This window comes from Aedes aegypti, chromosome 3 (assembly GCF_002204515.2).
Source record: "Aedes aegypti strain LVP_AGWG chromosome 3, AaegL5.0 Primary Assembly, whole genome shotgun sequence".
NCBI classification, from domain to species: Eukaryota; Metazoa; Arthropoda; class Insecta; order Diptera; family Culicidae; genus Aedes; species Aedes aegypti.
This window is the reverse complement of record NC_035109.1, coordinates 195,473,145-195,488,155: the sequence shown is the minus strand read 5'-3', so window position 1 is coordinate 195,488,155 and position 15,011 is coordinate 195,473,145. Positions and strand designations below refer to the sequence as shown.

General features: G+C 39.0%; 1 protein-coding gene across 7 annotated transcripts in view; it reads left to right on the top strand.

Annotated features, from left to right (window-relative positions):
* Positions 1–388: 388 nt before the first annotated feature.
* The window catches only part of LOC5578296 (regulating synaptic membrane exocytosis protein 1), a 40,894-nt gene continuing 26,271 nt past the window's right edge, over positions 389–15,011 (top strand). Inside the window, exons 1-11 of one of the 7 annotated variants that reach the window (XM_021851052.1) lie at positions 402–416; positions 611–817; positions 1,118–1,276; positions 8,813–8,918; positions 8,986–9,236; positions 9,294–9,775; positions 9,839–10,060; positions 10,120–10,334; positions 10,494–10,618; positions 10,685–10,892; positions 14,024–14,088. In XM_021851052.1, the coding sequence (XP_021706744.1) occupies positions 1,241–1,276; positions 8,813–8,918; positions 8,986–9,236; positions 9,294–9,775; positions 9,839–10,060; positions 10,120–10,334; positions 10,494–10,618; positions 10,685–10,892; positions 14,024–14,088 (1,710 nt within the window). In that variant the 5' untranslated portion in view covers positions 402–416; positions 611–817; positions 1,118–1,240. Of the gene's footprint in view, positions 818–1,098; positions 1,277–8,812; positions 8,919–8,985; positions 9,237–9,293; positions 9,776–9,838; positions 10,061–10,119; positions 10,335–10,493; positions 10,619–10,684; positions 10,893–14,023; positions 14,089–15,011 lie in introns of all 7 variants that reach the window. The other 6 variants (XM_021851050.1, XM_021851051.1, XM_021851047.1 and 3 more) reach the window with 6 other exon arrangements.

The window sequence follows — 15,011 nt, the reverse complement described above, 5'->3', positions numbered from 1 at the left end:
GCCCATGAATAGTCTATCAACATGTACTGAAAAGAATTTAAATAGCTTTTGTAATTAATTTTATATAAGCATTTGAAATTTCACTTCCTATACCTTGCCGGGTTAAATTTTCGACGCTTCACGCATAGAGCAAACTTTTTCCAGATGGCAGCACCGTACCTTCGTTAGAGCGAATTGCGGTCCTTCCCCCTCATATATTCCCACTTTCGGAATGCTTGCGTAGATTGCATTTCAATGCTTATACTCCAATATGTTTCCACTTTATCGCTTGTTGATTCTGTTTTGATGTCACAAGGATATCAAATGCGCATGATTATGGCAAAGGACTTCTCTCCTGTGTCCTGGAGAGACTGGGCCCAGGGTTGACGGAATAAATAGTCTGGAATTCGTATCCCAGTCTGAGATGAGCTCTACAGGTATGCAGACCAAAAGTTGGAAGAGAAAAGTCGAATCCAAAGTGTGGAGTCCATATTTTTTCAAAGAAAAAATTTAGTTGAATGTTTCAGTAGGAATTTGATGAAAATATCAGTAATCGATACATAAAAAAACAACCTCGTTCGTTATTTTATGAAAAGCGTGTTACCATATTGTGTATTGTGTTTCGTTTCAGAACATATATATATGTGAACAAAGTCAGCGAAAAAAAATCATGTTTTTTTGCAAAAATTGCTTTTGATACCAAAGAGTGTAATTTTTTAGCCCGGGAGGAAATTTTCAAAATATATAAAACGTATTTATTGATTGTATAATTGATCAACGGCCAAGGTTTACATTTTTAGGATTTGTGCGTCGATACACAACAGGTAGCAGATAACTGGTATATAAAAAAATAAACGCATATAAAGAAATGATCCATATCAATTTTCGCAAAAATCAAACCTATGCTCAAAACAATGAATATCAAATGATTGGCTGAACATTTCCCATCTTGTCGAGCCTTCAATGATGGAAAACGAATTTATTCTACAGAATTGAACATTTTGCGATTAATCGATATTTTTCACTACATCAAAACAAGTGCAATACTCTGTGTGAATTGTTGTGTGTGGGAGTATGAAATAAGATGAGATAATATCTCGGAGAAAACCTGCTGAGAAGCATCGTGTTTTTATTGCAGTTTGAAGCGAGAATCGTGCAACATAACCAAAGGGAATATAATAAGATCCTGATAAACGTGCAATAAAACGTGTGTGACGATTGTTTGTTTCACTGGATTGAACAAGAAAAAAACGTTTCAACAATGTTGCCCACAAACGTAATGTCGTTTATGAAAAAGGTGAGTTTCAAAACTGGTAAAAGTATGCATTGTTTATAGATGAATCCGCTAAATACTGGTTCAATGTTGAATATCTATCATAGAGAGTGATAACACAGTTGTAATCAAACCCATAAAAGAGAAAAATGGAGAGAAACTCTTGATACTAGTAAAAAAGTGCTATAAAATAGAATATCTGGCATTGAAACGTTTTCAAATTTCACATTCCAGATACTTTTCAGAATAATACGACAAAAGCCTTCGGCTGAAAGATAAAAGAAATAGTTACTCCTTCAAAATTCATAAGGAGAATAAGACAAAAAGAACAGGGGAAGTGAAGAAAAGTCCCAATAGGCACATGTAACCGAAATGTTGGTTTTGAATTTAGGTCACTGGGTTTCATGGAGCTTCATCTGGGGTTTTTAGTTTCTGTGTTTTCGAGGTCAGTACTCAAGTTCGAGTTCAAATCAAGCGACCACAGAGAGAATTTACTTTTTTTAATACATCTATGACTCAATAGCACGTGCGTTGATGGCTTGGTATGATGTGGATTCTTATTTACCATCTTTTTAATATGATATATTCCATTTTACGTATGCTAGGTAAAGTAAAATATTGGAAACTCATTTTAGGTAGTTGTTAACCTAATTATCCAACTGAATCTTAAAGACAAGTTTTGCTAAAGCCAAAATAGCTGTTTTGCTTTCTATTCGTATGTTCAATCTGCGAGAATCTGAATTTTGTCCCACACTAATGAGCATGTCGACGATTGGTACATGGAATAATCCATAAAGTTTAACAAAAATAATATATCGTAAGAAGTGTCGAAAAGTTCCATTGACTATGCTAATCTAATCTAGTTTAGTCTTCCCATGTACAGCCAGTACTTGGAGAATTCTGAAAAATAGTAGCATCAATAACTTTCTTTTCTTGTAAATATGACACATATAAAACGGTCAGGCCTATTGTGCAGACTTGGGGTTTTAGGACGATATAAAAACCAACGGCAATGTAATGTTTCATTTAGTGAACCATAACCCAGGGTGGCCACCAAATACCCATTTTGAAATTCCCGCTTTTCCTGGTATAATTTTCAAAATTTTCCCGGTTTTAAATAGAGGAGCAAACGCACTTTTGACTCACTTCGACAGGGGTTTGTTTTAAAGCTACCAAGCCCATATTTATGAATAATATGCCCCTTATGTGCATCTTACTACTCTAATTAAATGGATTTTAATTCCTAATTTTTGATTTCTTTTTCCTTCATAAAAATGAAGAGTTCGCTAAGGCAAATAAGTCTGAGGTAAGGATGAAAAAGCTACACATGTACACAGATACAAGCTTCATCTCACATTACTTATTGAATTTTTAGTCGATTAGATAACTAATGACACATTCAAAGCTCTTCCTCTATAATAAATAATAATAATAACAATAATTCAAAGCTCGTATAAATAAAGAAGAATACTCAGGTTTATTGATGTATTATTCAGTAATGAGGTTAAGAAAAAATTTAATTTTAAATAGAGTTTTTTTTTACCATTTCTGTAAAAAAAATACTTTTCTTGAGCGGAAATTAGCTTAACTAAAGAAAATTTTGAATTCAATATGTTTGAGTGCTCAAACCTTTTGCATGATGTTTAGAAACTTTAATTCAAAACTTCGAGTCAGATGAGTACCGTTTTGTCTCAAATTCCGAACAAACACATGTTCCGAACGCTCAGTTTTTGTATGGAGTTATGGTAGCACTGTTTCGCTGAAACATGTCTTCAATTTTCCAGGAAATGGCAGTCATTTTGAATTCGATTTTAATATCTTTCAATCTGTTCTAAACTTTGTGAGTTGCAATGATTCTCTAGTTCGAGATAAGAAAAAATATTTCAGATAAATGTATTTAACAGTTAAGTTTTGCGAATACAGTAAGGACCCGATTTTGTCAGCCCCTCGATGAATTTTTGGCTGACAAAATGGGGTCGGTTCCTGTTTTTTTTTTCAAATTTTAACGTGTTACATGGTTATATGGACTTTTAAGAGGGCGATGGACATGGGCGTAGCCAAATTTTTTTTATCCGGGGCTCCCCCTCCCTTATATTGGTAATATCGATTTTTAGCACTTAATAAAAGGCAATGCCATTGCCCTCTCTGGTTACGCCCATGCGTGCATAACATCAAAAATCATCATCAATTTTAACGTAAACGTGGTAAAACATGACGATAACAATTTTTTGACAAATTTAAAATAGACTGACAAAATCGGGTCAAAAAGCTGACAAAATCGGGGGTAGACAAAATCGGGGGCTGACAAAATCGGGGGCTGGCAAAATCGGATCAGTACTGTATATTACAATTTTCATAACTATCAGCTAATCAGATGCATTTGAAGTCAGTGTTGACCTTAAGTGTTCGGAAAATGAGTTAAAACGGTTAAAGAAAAATTCAAGAGAAAAAATAACATACAATAATTTAAAGCTTTGTTAACCAATGAGAAAAGTGAAACATTTCTCAGAAGTATAGTATAGCAAAGTAGACATTTCTTCAAGACATTCAATGAATAATGCTTGAAAGCTATTTGTTCAAAATTAAAGATGATTAATAGCAACATCATAAACCATAATATCTTTCTACAATTTATTTTTGGTGGTTTGTAGATTTAGAGCTTGTATACGTTAGTTCAAAAATATTTTCCCGGTGACCTTCTCAAATTCCCGGTTTTTTCCGTCTTTTTCCCGATGGATGAAAATTCCCGTCTTTTTCCCGCTTTTCCCGGTTCGGTGGCAACCCTGCTAACCCTTGTTCTGTTCATATTCGCATAGTTGACGTAAGCGCCAATATGACCTGAATGCATTTTTCATTGATATGTATTCTTTACCTAATAAATTGAAATAATAATAATAAATTAAAGTAATAATGCATTGAAACTATTGAGAACCAGAGCTACAGGTCCAAAGCCCTGATAAAGGTGGATGGTTGTGATGGCTATGACCGTGGTCATCATGTAAAGAACAAGCGGACGATGCTGTATCGTGTCAGTATCGAGGAGGCAGCCCCTCTAGCACGATGTAGGTAGCGCAACCCTGGTTAGGTGGCCTATCGAAGACTCTTCACCAACCAAGAAAGGCAAAAGTAGAGCAAACGGATTGATTTTACGGCAACAGACCCGGCAACGAATAAAGGACAACGATTGGAAAGTTGGATCTTGGAACGTGAGAACTTTGAATGAACCCGCGCGTGTTGGGCTCCTGGCTCGTGAACTGCGGAATGTCGGCGTGAACGTGGCAGCTATCCAAGAAATACGCTGGCCGAGAACCGGAGAACGCGAATTCCAAGCGGTGGACCCCATCGCCAACACTTCATTCAAGTACCACATCTACTACAGCGGTGGCGACAGAGCAGAACGTGGAGTTGGCTTCATAGTGATTGGGAAGCAGATGAAGCGAATTATTCGGTGGAAACCGGTAAGCGACCGAATCTGTGTGTTGAGAATGAAGGGCAAGTTCTTCAACTACAGCCTGATCAGCATATATGCGCCAACGAACGATAAGCCCGATGACATGAAGGATGAGTTCTATGAGAGCCTGGATAAGGCCTACGGAGAGTGCCCAAAACAAGACGTCAAGATAGTCATCGGCGACGCAAATGCGCAGATCGGGAAAGAAGATTTCTTCCGACCCGTCATTGGAATGGAAAGCCTTCATTCCGTTACCAATGATAATGGCCTGCGGCTAGTAACCTTCGCTGCTGCTAGAGGGATGGCAATCAGCAGTACATACTTCGCGCGAAAGAATATCCGCAAACACACCTGGCGACACCCGAGTGGCGATGCCTGCTCCCAAATAGACCACGTGCTGGTTGATGGGCGACATTTCTCAGATGTCATTGATGTCAGGACCTTTCGAGGCCCTAATATCGACTCGGATCATTATCTCGTTGTAGCTAAAATTCGGGCGCGGTTATCCAGCGTCACGAGTTCCGCAACACACAGAACGCTACGCGTCAATATACAACGCTTGTCGACTGATGGGGTAGCTGCGCAGTACCGTCAGCAACTAGACGAGCAGTTGGGAAGAGTCAACGTTGCTGGAGACGTCGACAGCCTGTGGGACCCTATCCACGAAGCTGTGACAACAACGGCGCGGGAAGTGATCGGCACTGGTCAACGACGAAGACGGAACGACTGGTTCGATGAAGAGTGCCAGAGGGTGACAGACAGAATGTCGCCAGAAGCCGTATGCTTGTGGCCGGTACCCGACAGAACAGAGAGCGGTACAGGGCAGCGAGAGCCGAAGAAAAGCGAATCCACCGCAGAAAGAAAAGGCAGCACGAAGAAAGTGTGGTAGCTGACGCACAAGAAAGCATGAACCGGAATGATATGCGGAGATTTTATGCAACGGTCAATGGTGCGCGGCACAATACGGTACCAGTGCCCGCCATGTGCAATGACCGAGAAGGGAATTTGCTGACCGATAAAACGGCGGTGGCTGCCAGGTGGAAGGAGCACTTTCAGCAATTGTTGAGCGGTGAGAATGGAAATGTAGCGAGGAACAGGATGAACATAGATGATGACGATCAAGCTGTGGACCCACCGACCATAGGAGAGGTTAAAAAGGCTATCAGCGAGCTGAAGAACTGTAAGGCTGCTGGGAAGGACGAGATCCCGGTCGAGCTTCTCAAGCACGGAAGCGAGCAGCTTTACCAGTCGATCCACCGAGTACTTCTGAAGGTATGGGAGGACGAAGAATTGCCCACCGGCTGGTTGGATGGCCTCATCCGCCCTATCTTCAAGAAAGGGCACAGACTGGAGTGTGCCAATTACAGAGGAATTACCCTGCTGAATTCGGCGTACAAAATTCTGTCGCGCATCCTGTTTAACAGACTGAGACCGCTCGAGGAGTCCTTCGTCGGCGAATACCAAGCTGGTTTTCGTGAGGGCCGTTCGACAACGGACCAGATGTTTAGCTTGCGAATGATCCTAGACAAATTCCGGGAGTATAACTTGCAGACTCACCATCTGTTTATTGATTTCAAGGCGGCGTACGACTCAGTGAAAAGAAATGAGCTTTGGCAGATAATGTCTGAAAATGGTTTTCCGGCGAAACTAATTAGGCTGATACGTGCTACGCTGGATGGTTCGAAATCAAGTGTTCGGATCGCAGACGAGGTGTCAACCTCGTTCGTGACGTTAGACGGATTGAAGCAGGGAGACGCACTTTCGAATTTACTGTTCAACATTGCACTTGAGGGTGCTATTAGGAGATCTGGCGTGCAAAGAAATGGCACTATTATCACAAGGTCGCACATGCTCCTTGGCTTTGCGGACGATATAGACCTGATTGGAATCGATCGCAGGTCAGTGGAAGAGGCCTTCGTGAAGAGGGAGACAGCGAGGATAGGCCTGACCATCAATTCTACCAAGACGAAGTACATGGTTGCAGGTAGAGATAGAGTCAGGCATGGTGGTGTAAGTGCTGAGGTAGTGTTTGATGGGGATGTGTTTGAAGTTGTTGAAGAATTTGTTTACCTTGGAACACTTGTGACATGTGACAACGACGTTTCCCGCGAAGTGAAAAGACGTGTTGCGGCTGCGAATAGGGCCTTTTACGGACTACGTAACCAGCTTAGGTCCCGCAGCTTGCAAACCGAAACAAAATTCGCCCTGTATAAAACATTGATTCTTCCGGTGGCTCTCTACGGGCACGAAGCGTGGACGTTGAAAGAGTCAGACCGGAAAGCTCTCGGTGTTTTCGAGCGTAAAGTGCTGCGGACAATACTCGGTGGGAAACTCGAAAATGGTGTGTGGCGCAGACGCATGAATCACGAGTTGTATCAAGTGTACAAAGATGCGAATATTATCAATCGTGTGAAATACGGCAGACTTCGGTGGGCTGGTCACTTAGTGCGAATGTCGGAAGAAAGAATTGCGAAAATAATATTCAGCAGGGAACCAGGTAGAGGTCGGCGGCTTCGGGGAAGACCACGAATACGCTGGCTGTACGCAGTGGAAGAGGACCTGGCGACCCTAAACGTTCGGGGCAACTGGAGAAGTTTCGCCCAAGACCGACGAAGATGGAGCTCTACAATACGCCCGGCAATGGCGTGATGCTACGCTGTAGCCATCAAGGTAGGTAATAATGCATTGGTTGAACATGCGAACAGCGCTTATTTGTTCAGAAATATTTGAACTATAACAGGAAAACGGAGCCATGAGGCATGAGCACCACGGTTTGCAGAGTGTTTATTCGGAAAGTTTAGCGTATAAACCAGGTTGCTATCACTGTGAGTTACGTCAATTTATCCATATAATCGTTCATCAAACTCACTGATTGGACGGATAAAACGACGTATGCGTTTGCAGATAAAAAAAAGTAAAAAATAATAATATAAAAAGTCCCCCAGTCAACTTTTGATTTTCAATCTTTAGCAAATGCACGGATTATTTGACCGAGATTCAAGAATGCAGCTGGGAACACAAAAACGCATTTTCCCAGCAAAGATAGTGCTAGTGATTACTTCGACTATGCAAACGTGGGTAGTATAGTCTGAACTTACGATTGACTGCCACCATTCCTCAAGCTCTCAGGTTGAGGAATGGTCATAGAACAAGAGTTACATATTTCTAAGGAGTACATAAATGTGCTAACGAGTCTCCAACCAAACCGTCCCTCAGCTAATCAAAATCCTAGTGTGCTGCGCTAGCCGGAGTCTTACCAAAAGTCATGAAAGGCGCCGTCCACAAATTACGTAACGCTTTAGGGCGAGGGGGGGAGTAGGCTCAAGCGTTACGGTCCAAACAACAAAAATTTTCATACAAAAAGCGTTAAGGACGGGGGGAGGGTGTCGGAAATTTCAAATTTTAGCGTTACGTAATAAATGGACGCTGCCAAAGTGCACGTTAGGTGATGTGCACCCGGGGAGACTCGTCTTATGCACTGCTCGGCGCTACGCTTGCCATCAATATCCAAGTTGTAAAACAACTGCTTAGTAACGAAGAGCCTCTAAAAATAAATTCACCTCATTATACAGGTGTCTAGATGGTCTACATAATATGATCGAAGACTCGCGATCCAAGAGTTACAGTTTCGATCCTCATTGAAGTTTTATTTATTGCGCTGTATTTTAAACAGCACATGTGACGGCGCGCATGAGATCGCATTGAGACACATCTCTAGAAAAATGAGGTCTTAAAATGTACAGTGCGCCTGGAGGCATTGTGGCTCTTGCACTCATGGATACAGCACGTGTACAGTAAACTCTACATAGAACACTATGCGGAGAAGCAGGCTATGTACCAGTGGAGACGTAATTCCAAGAAGAATTAGACTTATCCGCCTGACAGTCTGTTCTTGAATTTAGTGGTTTAAGAGCATTAACTGGAAATTTTTCACAACTATCAATTCGGAAATTTATTTCTATTCGGAATTTGACATTTTTGGGTAGGCTCTATAATATTTACGCCCAATAAGTATAGATTTGGGTTACCATGATTTAGTGATTCACTACTATTCTTTCGCTCTCCTAGCATATATCTAACTGTTTTGCACGATGTATCTTCTCCTACAGATGGTTGCGCCGGAAGACGTTCCGCAGAGTAATATGGAAAGCACTGGAACATTCGGAAAGCTTAAACAAACATTATCATCATCACTTTTAACAGCTCAAGATAGAGGTAACGTGAATGATAGATATTATTTATATAAAAAAAACTAATTAGGATCTGATCATTACAATTACAGTAAACAAAATGTCCCCAAGACCATCCCTAATTCCTGATACTGAGAGCAGTGGACAATCGGAGCCTGCGACAAGCACACAACAATCAAATAGAGCAGCGGAAACTCCTAAACCAGTTGGCCGATCAGGTTCGTGCCGAATTTGTTTGAAAGCATTCAAACCAAATGAATTCAGTAAAACCTGCGTGGAATGCGACCAGAAGGTATGCGAGGATTGCGCAAGCTATAGCAAACTGGATGAGTGTGAATTTATGGTAAGTTGTCGTTTAATAAAACTAGCGAACAAACATATTAATAAATAACAACTTTAGGAAACGTGGCGTTGTAGTGTATGTCGTAGGAAAATGGCTTCTAGAGTATTCATTCCACAAGAATCAACGGATTCTGTGCTAGAGATTCCTGTACTGGAGACTCTACAACGGCGTCACTCTGATGTCAAGCTTGGCTCTACGCAATGCTTGGGTGTGGACAATGGCACAGCTTTGGTTCCTCCTAGAAGCCCAGAGCTGAGACGTCATTCAGATGTCTCACCTGCATCCTTGAAAGAACTAGAAAAACTAAAGGGTGCCAAAGCAGCTGATAGTGACTGGAGGAAGGGTCACAGCGCGGCACCTAGCAGATCGTCTAGCCCTCCACGTCGTATGGAATTGGAGACTGCTACTTCACGAATAGCTTCAAGGCGGCCATCGATGCGGATGACCAGGCAGCGTAGTTACGATGACGAAATCAAATCTAACAATGAATCGAAAGTCATGGAACCTAGCCTAGGATTACCAGCACCCATGCCTCGAAGGTGACAACAACTGAGTTCAATAATCTGACATGCTTGAATAATACGTACCCATTATTTTATCAGAAAATCAGCCTATGACGTCTATGCCCCCGGAGTTCTAGCAAGTGCTTTGCAAGCTGCATCATTGAAGGAACCTGAAGCCCCAGGATCCAGGAGACCATCATTTAAGATGCCAGTGAATGATAATAGTTTAGAGCATGAAGACATGCCAAGCCCAGATCATATAATACAATCGGCTTTAACTGTAGACGAGGAGCGCAGAAATAAGAGACGAGGATCGCAACTGTAAGTTCACATCTTGTTTGAAAACCATTATACATTATACTATCTTATTATTTTGCAAGACCGGATATCTCAGCATTGCGAAATGCTCAAAATGCCGGAAACCTACCAGTTTATCAGATTCCAGCGCTTGAGGATTTGGAAGCTCCTAGACGACAAACATCTCTCGATGGAGAAGCTATCAAGATTGTGATTCATGACGTCGATTCGGGACCGCTATGTGCTTCAAAAAGACGTGTTGTTTTGCAGAAGGACCCAGCAGATAAAGCACACAGGAGTAAGTATCACCTATGCGAAAACGATCAGTATCTATGTTCCTTAAGCATGATTGTTACATAGATCATAAAACTTATGGATCGCGAGACAGTTATGCGTGAAACGGCAATACACAAGGTTCTCAAAGATGCATACATAATACACTTCTCAATCATTACAGCGCGTGGCTTTGGAATGCGAGTAGTTGGTGGCAAAACAGGAACTGACGGCCGACTTTTTGCATACATTGTTTGGACTGTCCCTGGAGGACCTGCGGAAAAAGGCGGTTTACAACAAGGCGACAAGGTATCGTCTGACTATGTGAAGATAGCAAGTGATCAATTTATTACAATATGTGTTTCTTATTATTAGATATTGGAATGGTGTGGTACTTCGTTGGTAGATCGTAGCTTTGAAGAAGTGTGTGCCATAATGGATAGGACTGGTGACGTTATCGAACTACTAGTGGAGCATGCTACAGATTTTAGAATGTGTGATCTGTTAGATGATGGAACATCAGGAAATCCAAATAATCAAATGAAATCAAACGCAGATATGTCAAATCTGGGATTCACATCAGGTAAGGAACAAAGAATGCTTTCTTAAGAACCATCTTAAAAAATTTGACGCAAAGCGGTAGCCTGAAAAAGAAGATTTAGAAATACACTCTAAGGGCCGATTTCTTCACCTTCGCTTAAGCCGTAAGCCACACTTACCCATATGGTTAAACTTGGTTTAAGGGGGCAGGATCCAGGAACGATCCAGGACTAAGCGGTGGTGATTAACCGCTTATAAGACCATCTTCAGTAGAGCTACAAATAATATGGCGAGTCACAAAAGTTCTGTACTGCTTACAATGGGGACTATGCACTTGAAAAGAAATGTAATCGCCTATCTCGATGCGTGGAAATTTTTTTGTGAGAAACACTCAAGAAAAGCTTTTTTCTTTGATCGCAGTATGCAGTTGAAAACAAATGTCAATTCAAATGAAGCTCACTGTAGATATTTCCACGGTATAATCAACAAGGTAGGCTATTCCCACGTGTAAACAACGGTTTTCAATCAAAACATGTGTCGTCATTCCTATCGCCATGCATGAGGCTTACAGGATAGTAAAAGAGAGCAAGCCTTGCTTTCATTTTCACTCGTTCGAGATTGCGATAGGAATGACGTCACTGCCAAATGTCATTTTTAGGAGTATAATACCTTGCTTCTTTTTACCGTGGATATTTCTTGATCGTTTCTATAGCAAAAAATTTTATTTTGTTTGAGCGGAGCAGCATACTTACTTAGCTTAATAAGTAGAATTGTAACACTATTTTCGGAGTAAATTATCCTAAGCCCCAGAGCCTTACCCTAAAATTTAATGTTTTTATTCTCATTCATATCTTTTAAGTGGTACTCTCAATTTATGCTTCCACGAATAAAAATACGATTGAAACAAAATCGTTCGAAGCTCAACAAAATGTTACGATTAAAAACTAAAATTTAGACTTATCAACTGAAATAAGTTACAAGAATATTGATTTCTGAAATTTAAATTTAATTTTTGTTCTCCCGAAAAATGAATTACAACAAAATTTTAGCACAATTATATCAAGATTTGTTACAAGTAACACATTGTATTTATTTTTTGTTAGAAGCGCTTTGGATTGATGGAGGAAATTTTAACATAATTAGAACAAAATCAGTTATAACAACAAAGGCTGTTTCAAATTTATTTCAATTTAAAACTTAATTATAATACAATTTGTTATAGAAAAAATAAGAAAAATTGCTTATAACAGATTTTGTTATAATTCAGTTATGTGAAATGTTCACATAACTGAATTATAACAAAATCTGTTATAAGCAATTTTTCTTATTTTTTCTATAACAAATTGTATTATAATTAAGTTTTAAATTGAAATAAATTTGAAACAGCCTTTGTTGTTATAACTGATTTTGTTCTAATTATGTTAAAATTTCCTCCATTTCCTCTCGTGGATGTGGGTCGTGCTCGCGCTAAAAGCCATTGGTAATCAAGTGTGTAGCTTGTTCCACTGAGCAGCTGAATGAGTTTACACGTTTTATAGCCATTCTACGATGAAGAGGAGAATCTCCTCTATCTTCCAGTGGTGATAGTTTTAATTTTAATTAATAAGGCTTCTAGGGCGAGATCATAAGTTATGCAAGTAATTCTAAATTCTATAACCAATTTTCAATGTTTTTTTACCGATAGCCCGATCTTGGGCTAAAGATAAAAAAAAAAATTAGAGAAGAATAACGAATAGTGTATTTTTACAATCATACCTCCATGAGCTGGTATTGAAATCGTAATAAGTTTAAACGTAATCAATGAAGGCTTGAGTCGTGAAAAATGCAGAAGCTGTCAGAAAGATAAAGAAAGTTTTGGCAATGGTAGTTCTTGGATTCACAATGCAATGCACCACATACAATTTGGTTCATGGTAATTCTCTTGATTTAACTCACCGGAAACAAATATAACATCAACACATTTCTCCTCTCTAATTTTCCAAAATAACTGTTCGTTGGTTATAATCATATATATGGGTTTATTCTACGAGTGGCGTAAGGTGACATTGTCGGTGTCGTATGGCGAGGTGAAAATACTCGACTCGAGTGAAGTTACCCTCCATTTGATTTGCACGGCGAGTCACTTCGAGTTAAGAATTGTTATCTCGCTATACGACACCGACAATTCTCACCTCACGCCACTCGTAGAATTTACCCAATAATTTGCTTCTTAATCAGGAAACTGGGAATTCATGCCAACTGTAAGATGCAGTCTAACAAGGACTAAAATGTATAGTGTATTGATGCGCATTTTTCTGTTTTAATTTTTGTTTTCTATATATTGCTGCCTAGTGCAATACATTAATATCTTTAACATACAATTGATGTTAATTTTATGTTAGAAAAATGTAAAAATAATTAAAATGTCCGGCTTTCGACAATTGGAAGCAAAGTGGTACTAAAAATGGAACCATACTAAAAAATGTTTTTGTTTTGTGAGTTTTGATGAACCAACATCCAAATTTCAATTTGAATTAAAGAATATCAAATTTCGATTCAGTTCTACAAAATGGTTATCAGAAACTGTTATTAATATGTTATTCAAAATAAAGTTTGATAATATTTTGGTAAAATTAACTTTAAAACTTTAACATCATAATATAATACCTATTGGGTAGTTATTAGGTTATCTAAAATATGAGGACAGAATCGCATATTAAGAAGTTAGAGACATGTCTTCTATGGGCTGGATATGGGAGTTTTGGGCGTGATTTTTTTACCCCAGCAAAAACAGTTTTTGTCTATAAAACTGCTCAAAACTCGAACCAATTCATATGAAACATGGCAAACACATGTTATATCTTCATTCTGTGGTATTGGATCGAAGGGTAAACGTCCTTTTTTTTTCGCTTATTCAATCGTTGTACTTACATTTAGTAACAAAATCAACGCCAAAAAACACTGTATTTTTTGAATAATAAAATTTCAAACAAAAAGTGTCCGATCATTCAGGACTATCATCTAATTTCCCATTTCAGTGGAAAATTCAAAAATCGGTCCGGTGTTTCTAAAAAGCTAAGATTTTTTTTTTTTTCAATGATTCTGATCATTTTGAAGCACGCCAAGGGTTTTTCTCCATTCACTCAATCGTTTCAAACATAGTTCTAACACACTATTTCAAATTTCTCATTACAGAAAATGAACCAGTTGCTGATAAATCTCCCTCGTCACCGACACGGCGAAAACTTCCAAAGACACCGGTATAAATCTACTAATTCATCATCATCTTGTTTTATATGTACTCAAAAACATAAACCAATCATCTTAATTTACATGATGTAAACACTTATCACGAAATAGGATTGGAAAATGTAATTGGAATAATTTGAACAGTCTGGAAGGATCCAATCGTCAGTTTCGGAGAATGTTGGTTTAGGACTAAGCTAAAATACCATGTACGTTCTAAGTAGTTCTCTCTAGAACTTTGATTTATATAGGGAAAGTGTACCAGTTATGGCCATAGTGGTTCCTTATTTGGCCATATGTGACATTTTGACAACTTTCACATTTTAAATCTTTTTGAATGTTTTAACATCAAGATATATCTTAAATCTAACTACTACAACACACAAAAATTTTCAAAATTTGAAGACATTAAAGTAATCACGTATGGCAAAATAGGGAACCACTATGTCCATGACTGGCACACTTACCCTACATATGGCTGTCGAGATCATCGGAGCAAGTTTACATTTGGTCGATAGAAAATAGCTGAATGGTCTAACTTTGTTTGTATCATATGGATGAGAAATTACATTCCATTGCTTACCGGTTGAAGACTGCTTCCAGTTGATCAATATGAATCCTGAGCAGAGAATAAGATTAGATTGGATCACATCTCAAAGGTATGTTTTAAATTTTATAGTCGGCCCGACTGGTAGACCTGAACAATACGTTGATTTGAAAAATTGGTCTAATGTAAAGAAAATTTAAGTTTTTGTTAATTTTCTAAGAAATGAATGGTAGAAGAAACTAGTTTTAAATTATCAAACTGCAGCACTTTTGTAGGTGCTTTCAATACATTTTTTCACTTTGGCAGCCCTCACAGCTCGAATGACTAACAGTATGCTATTTACAGGATTCCTATTGATCATGCTGTGTACGGAAGAAAATAATAATTGAA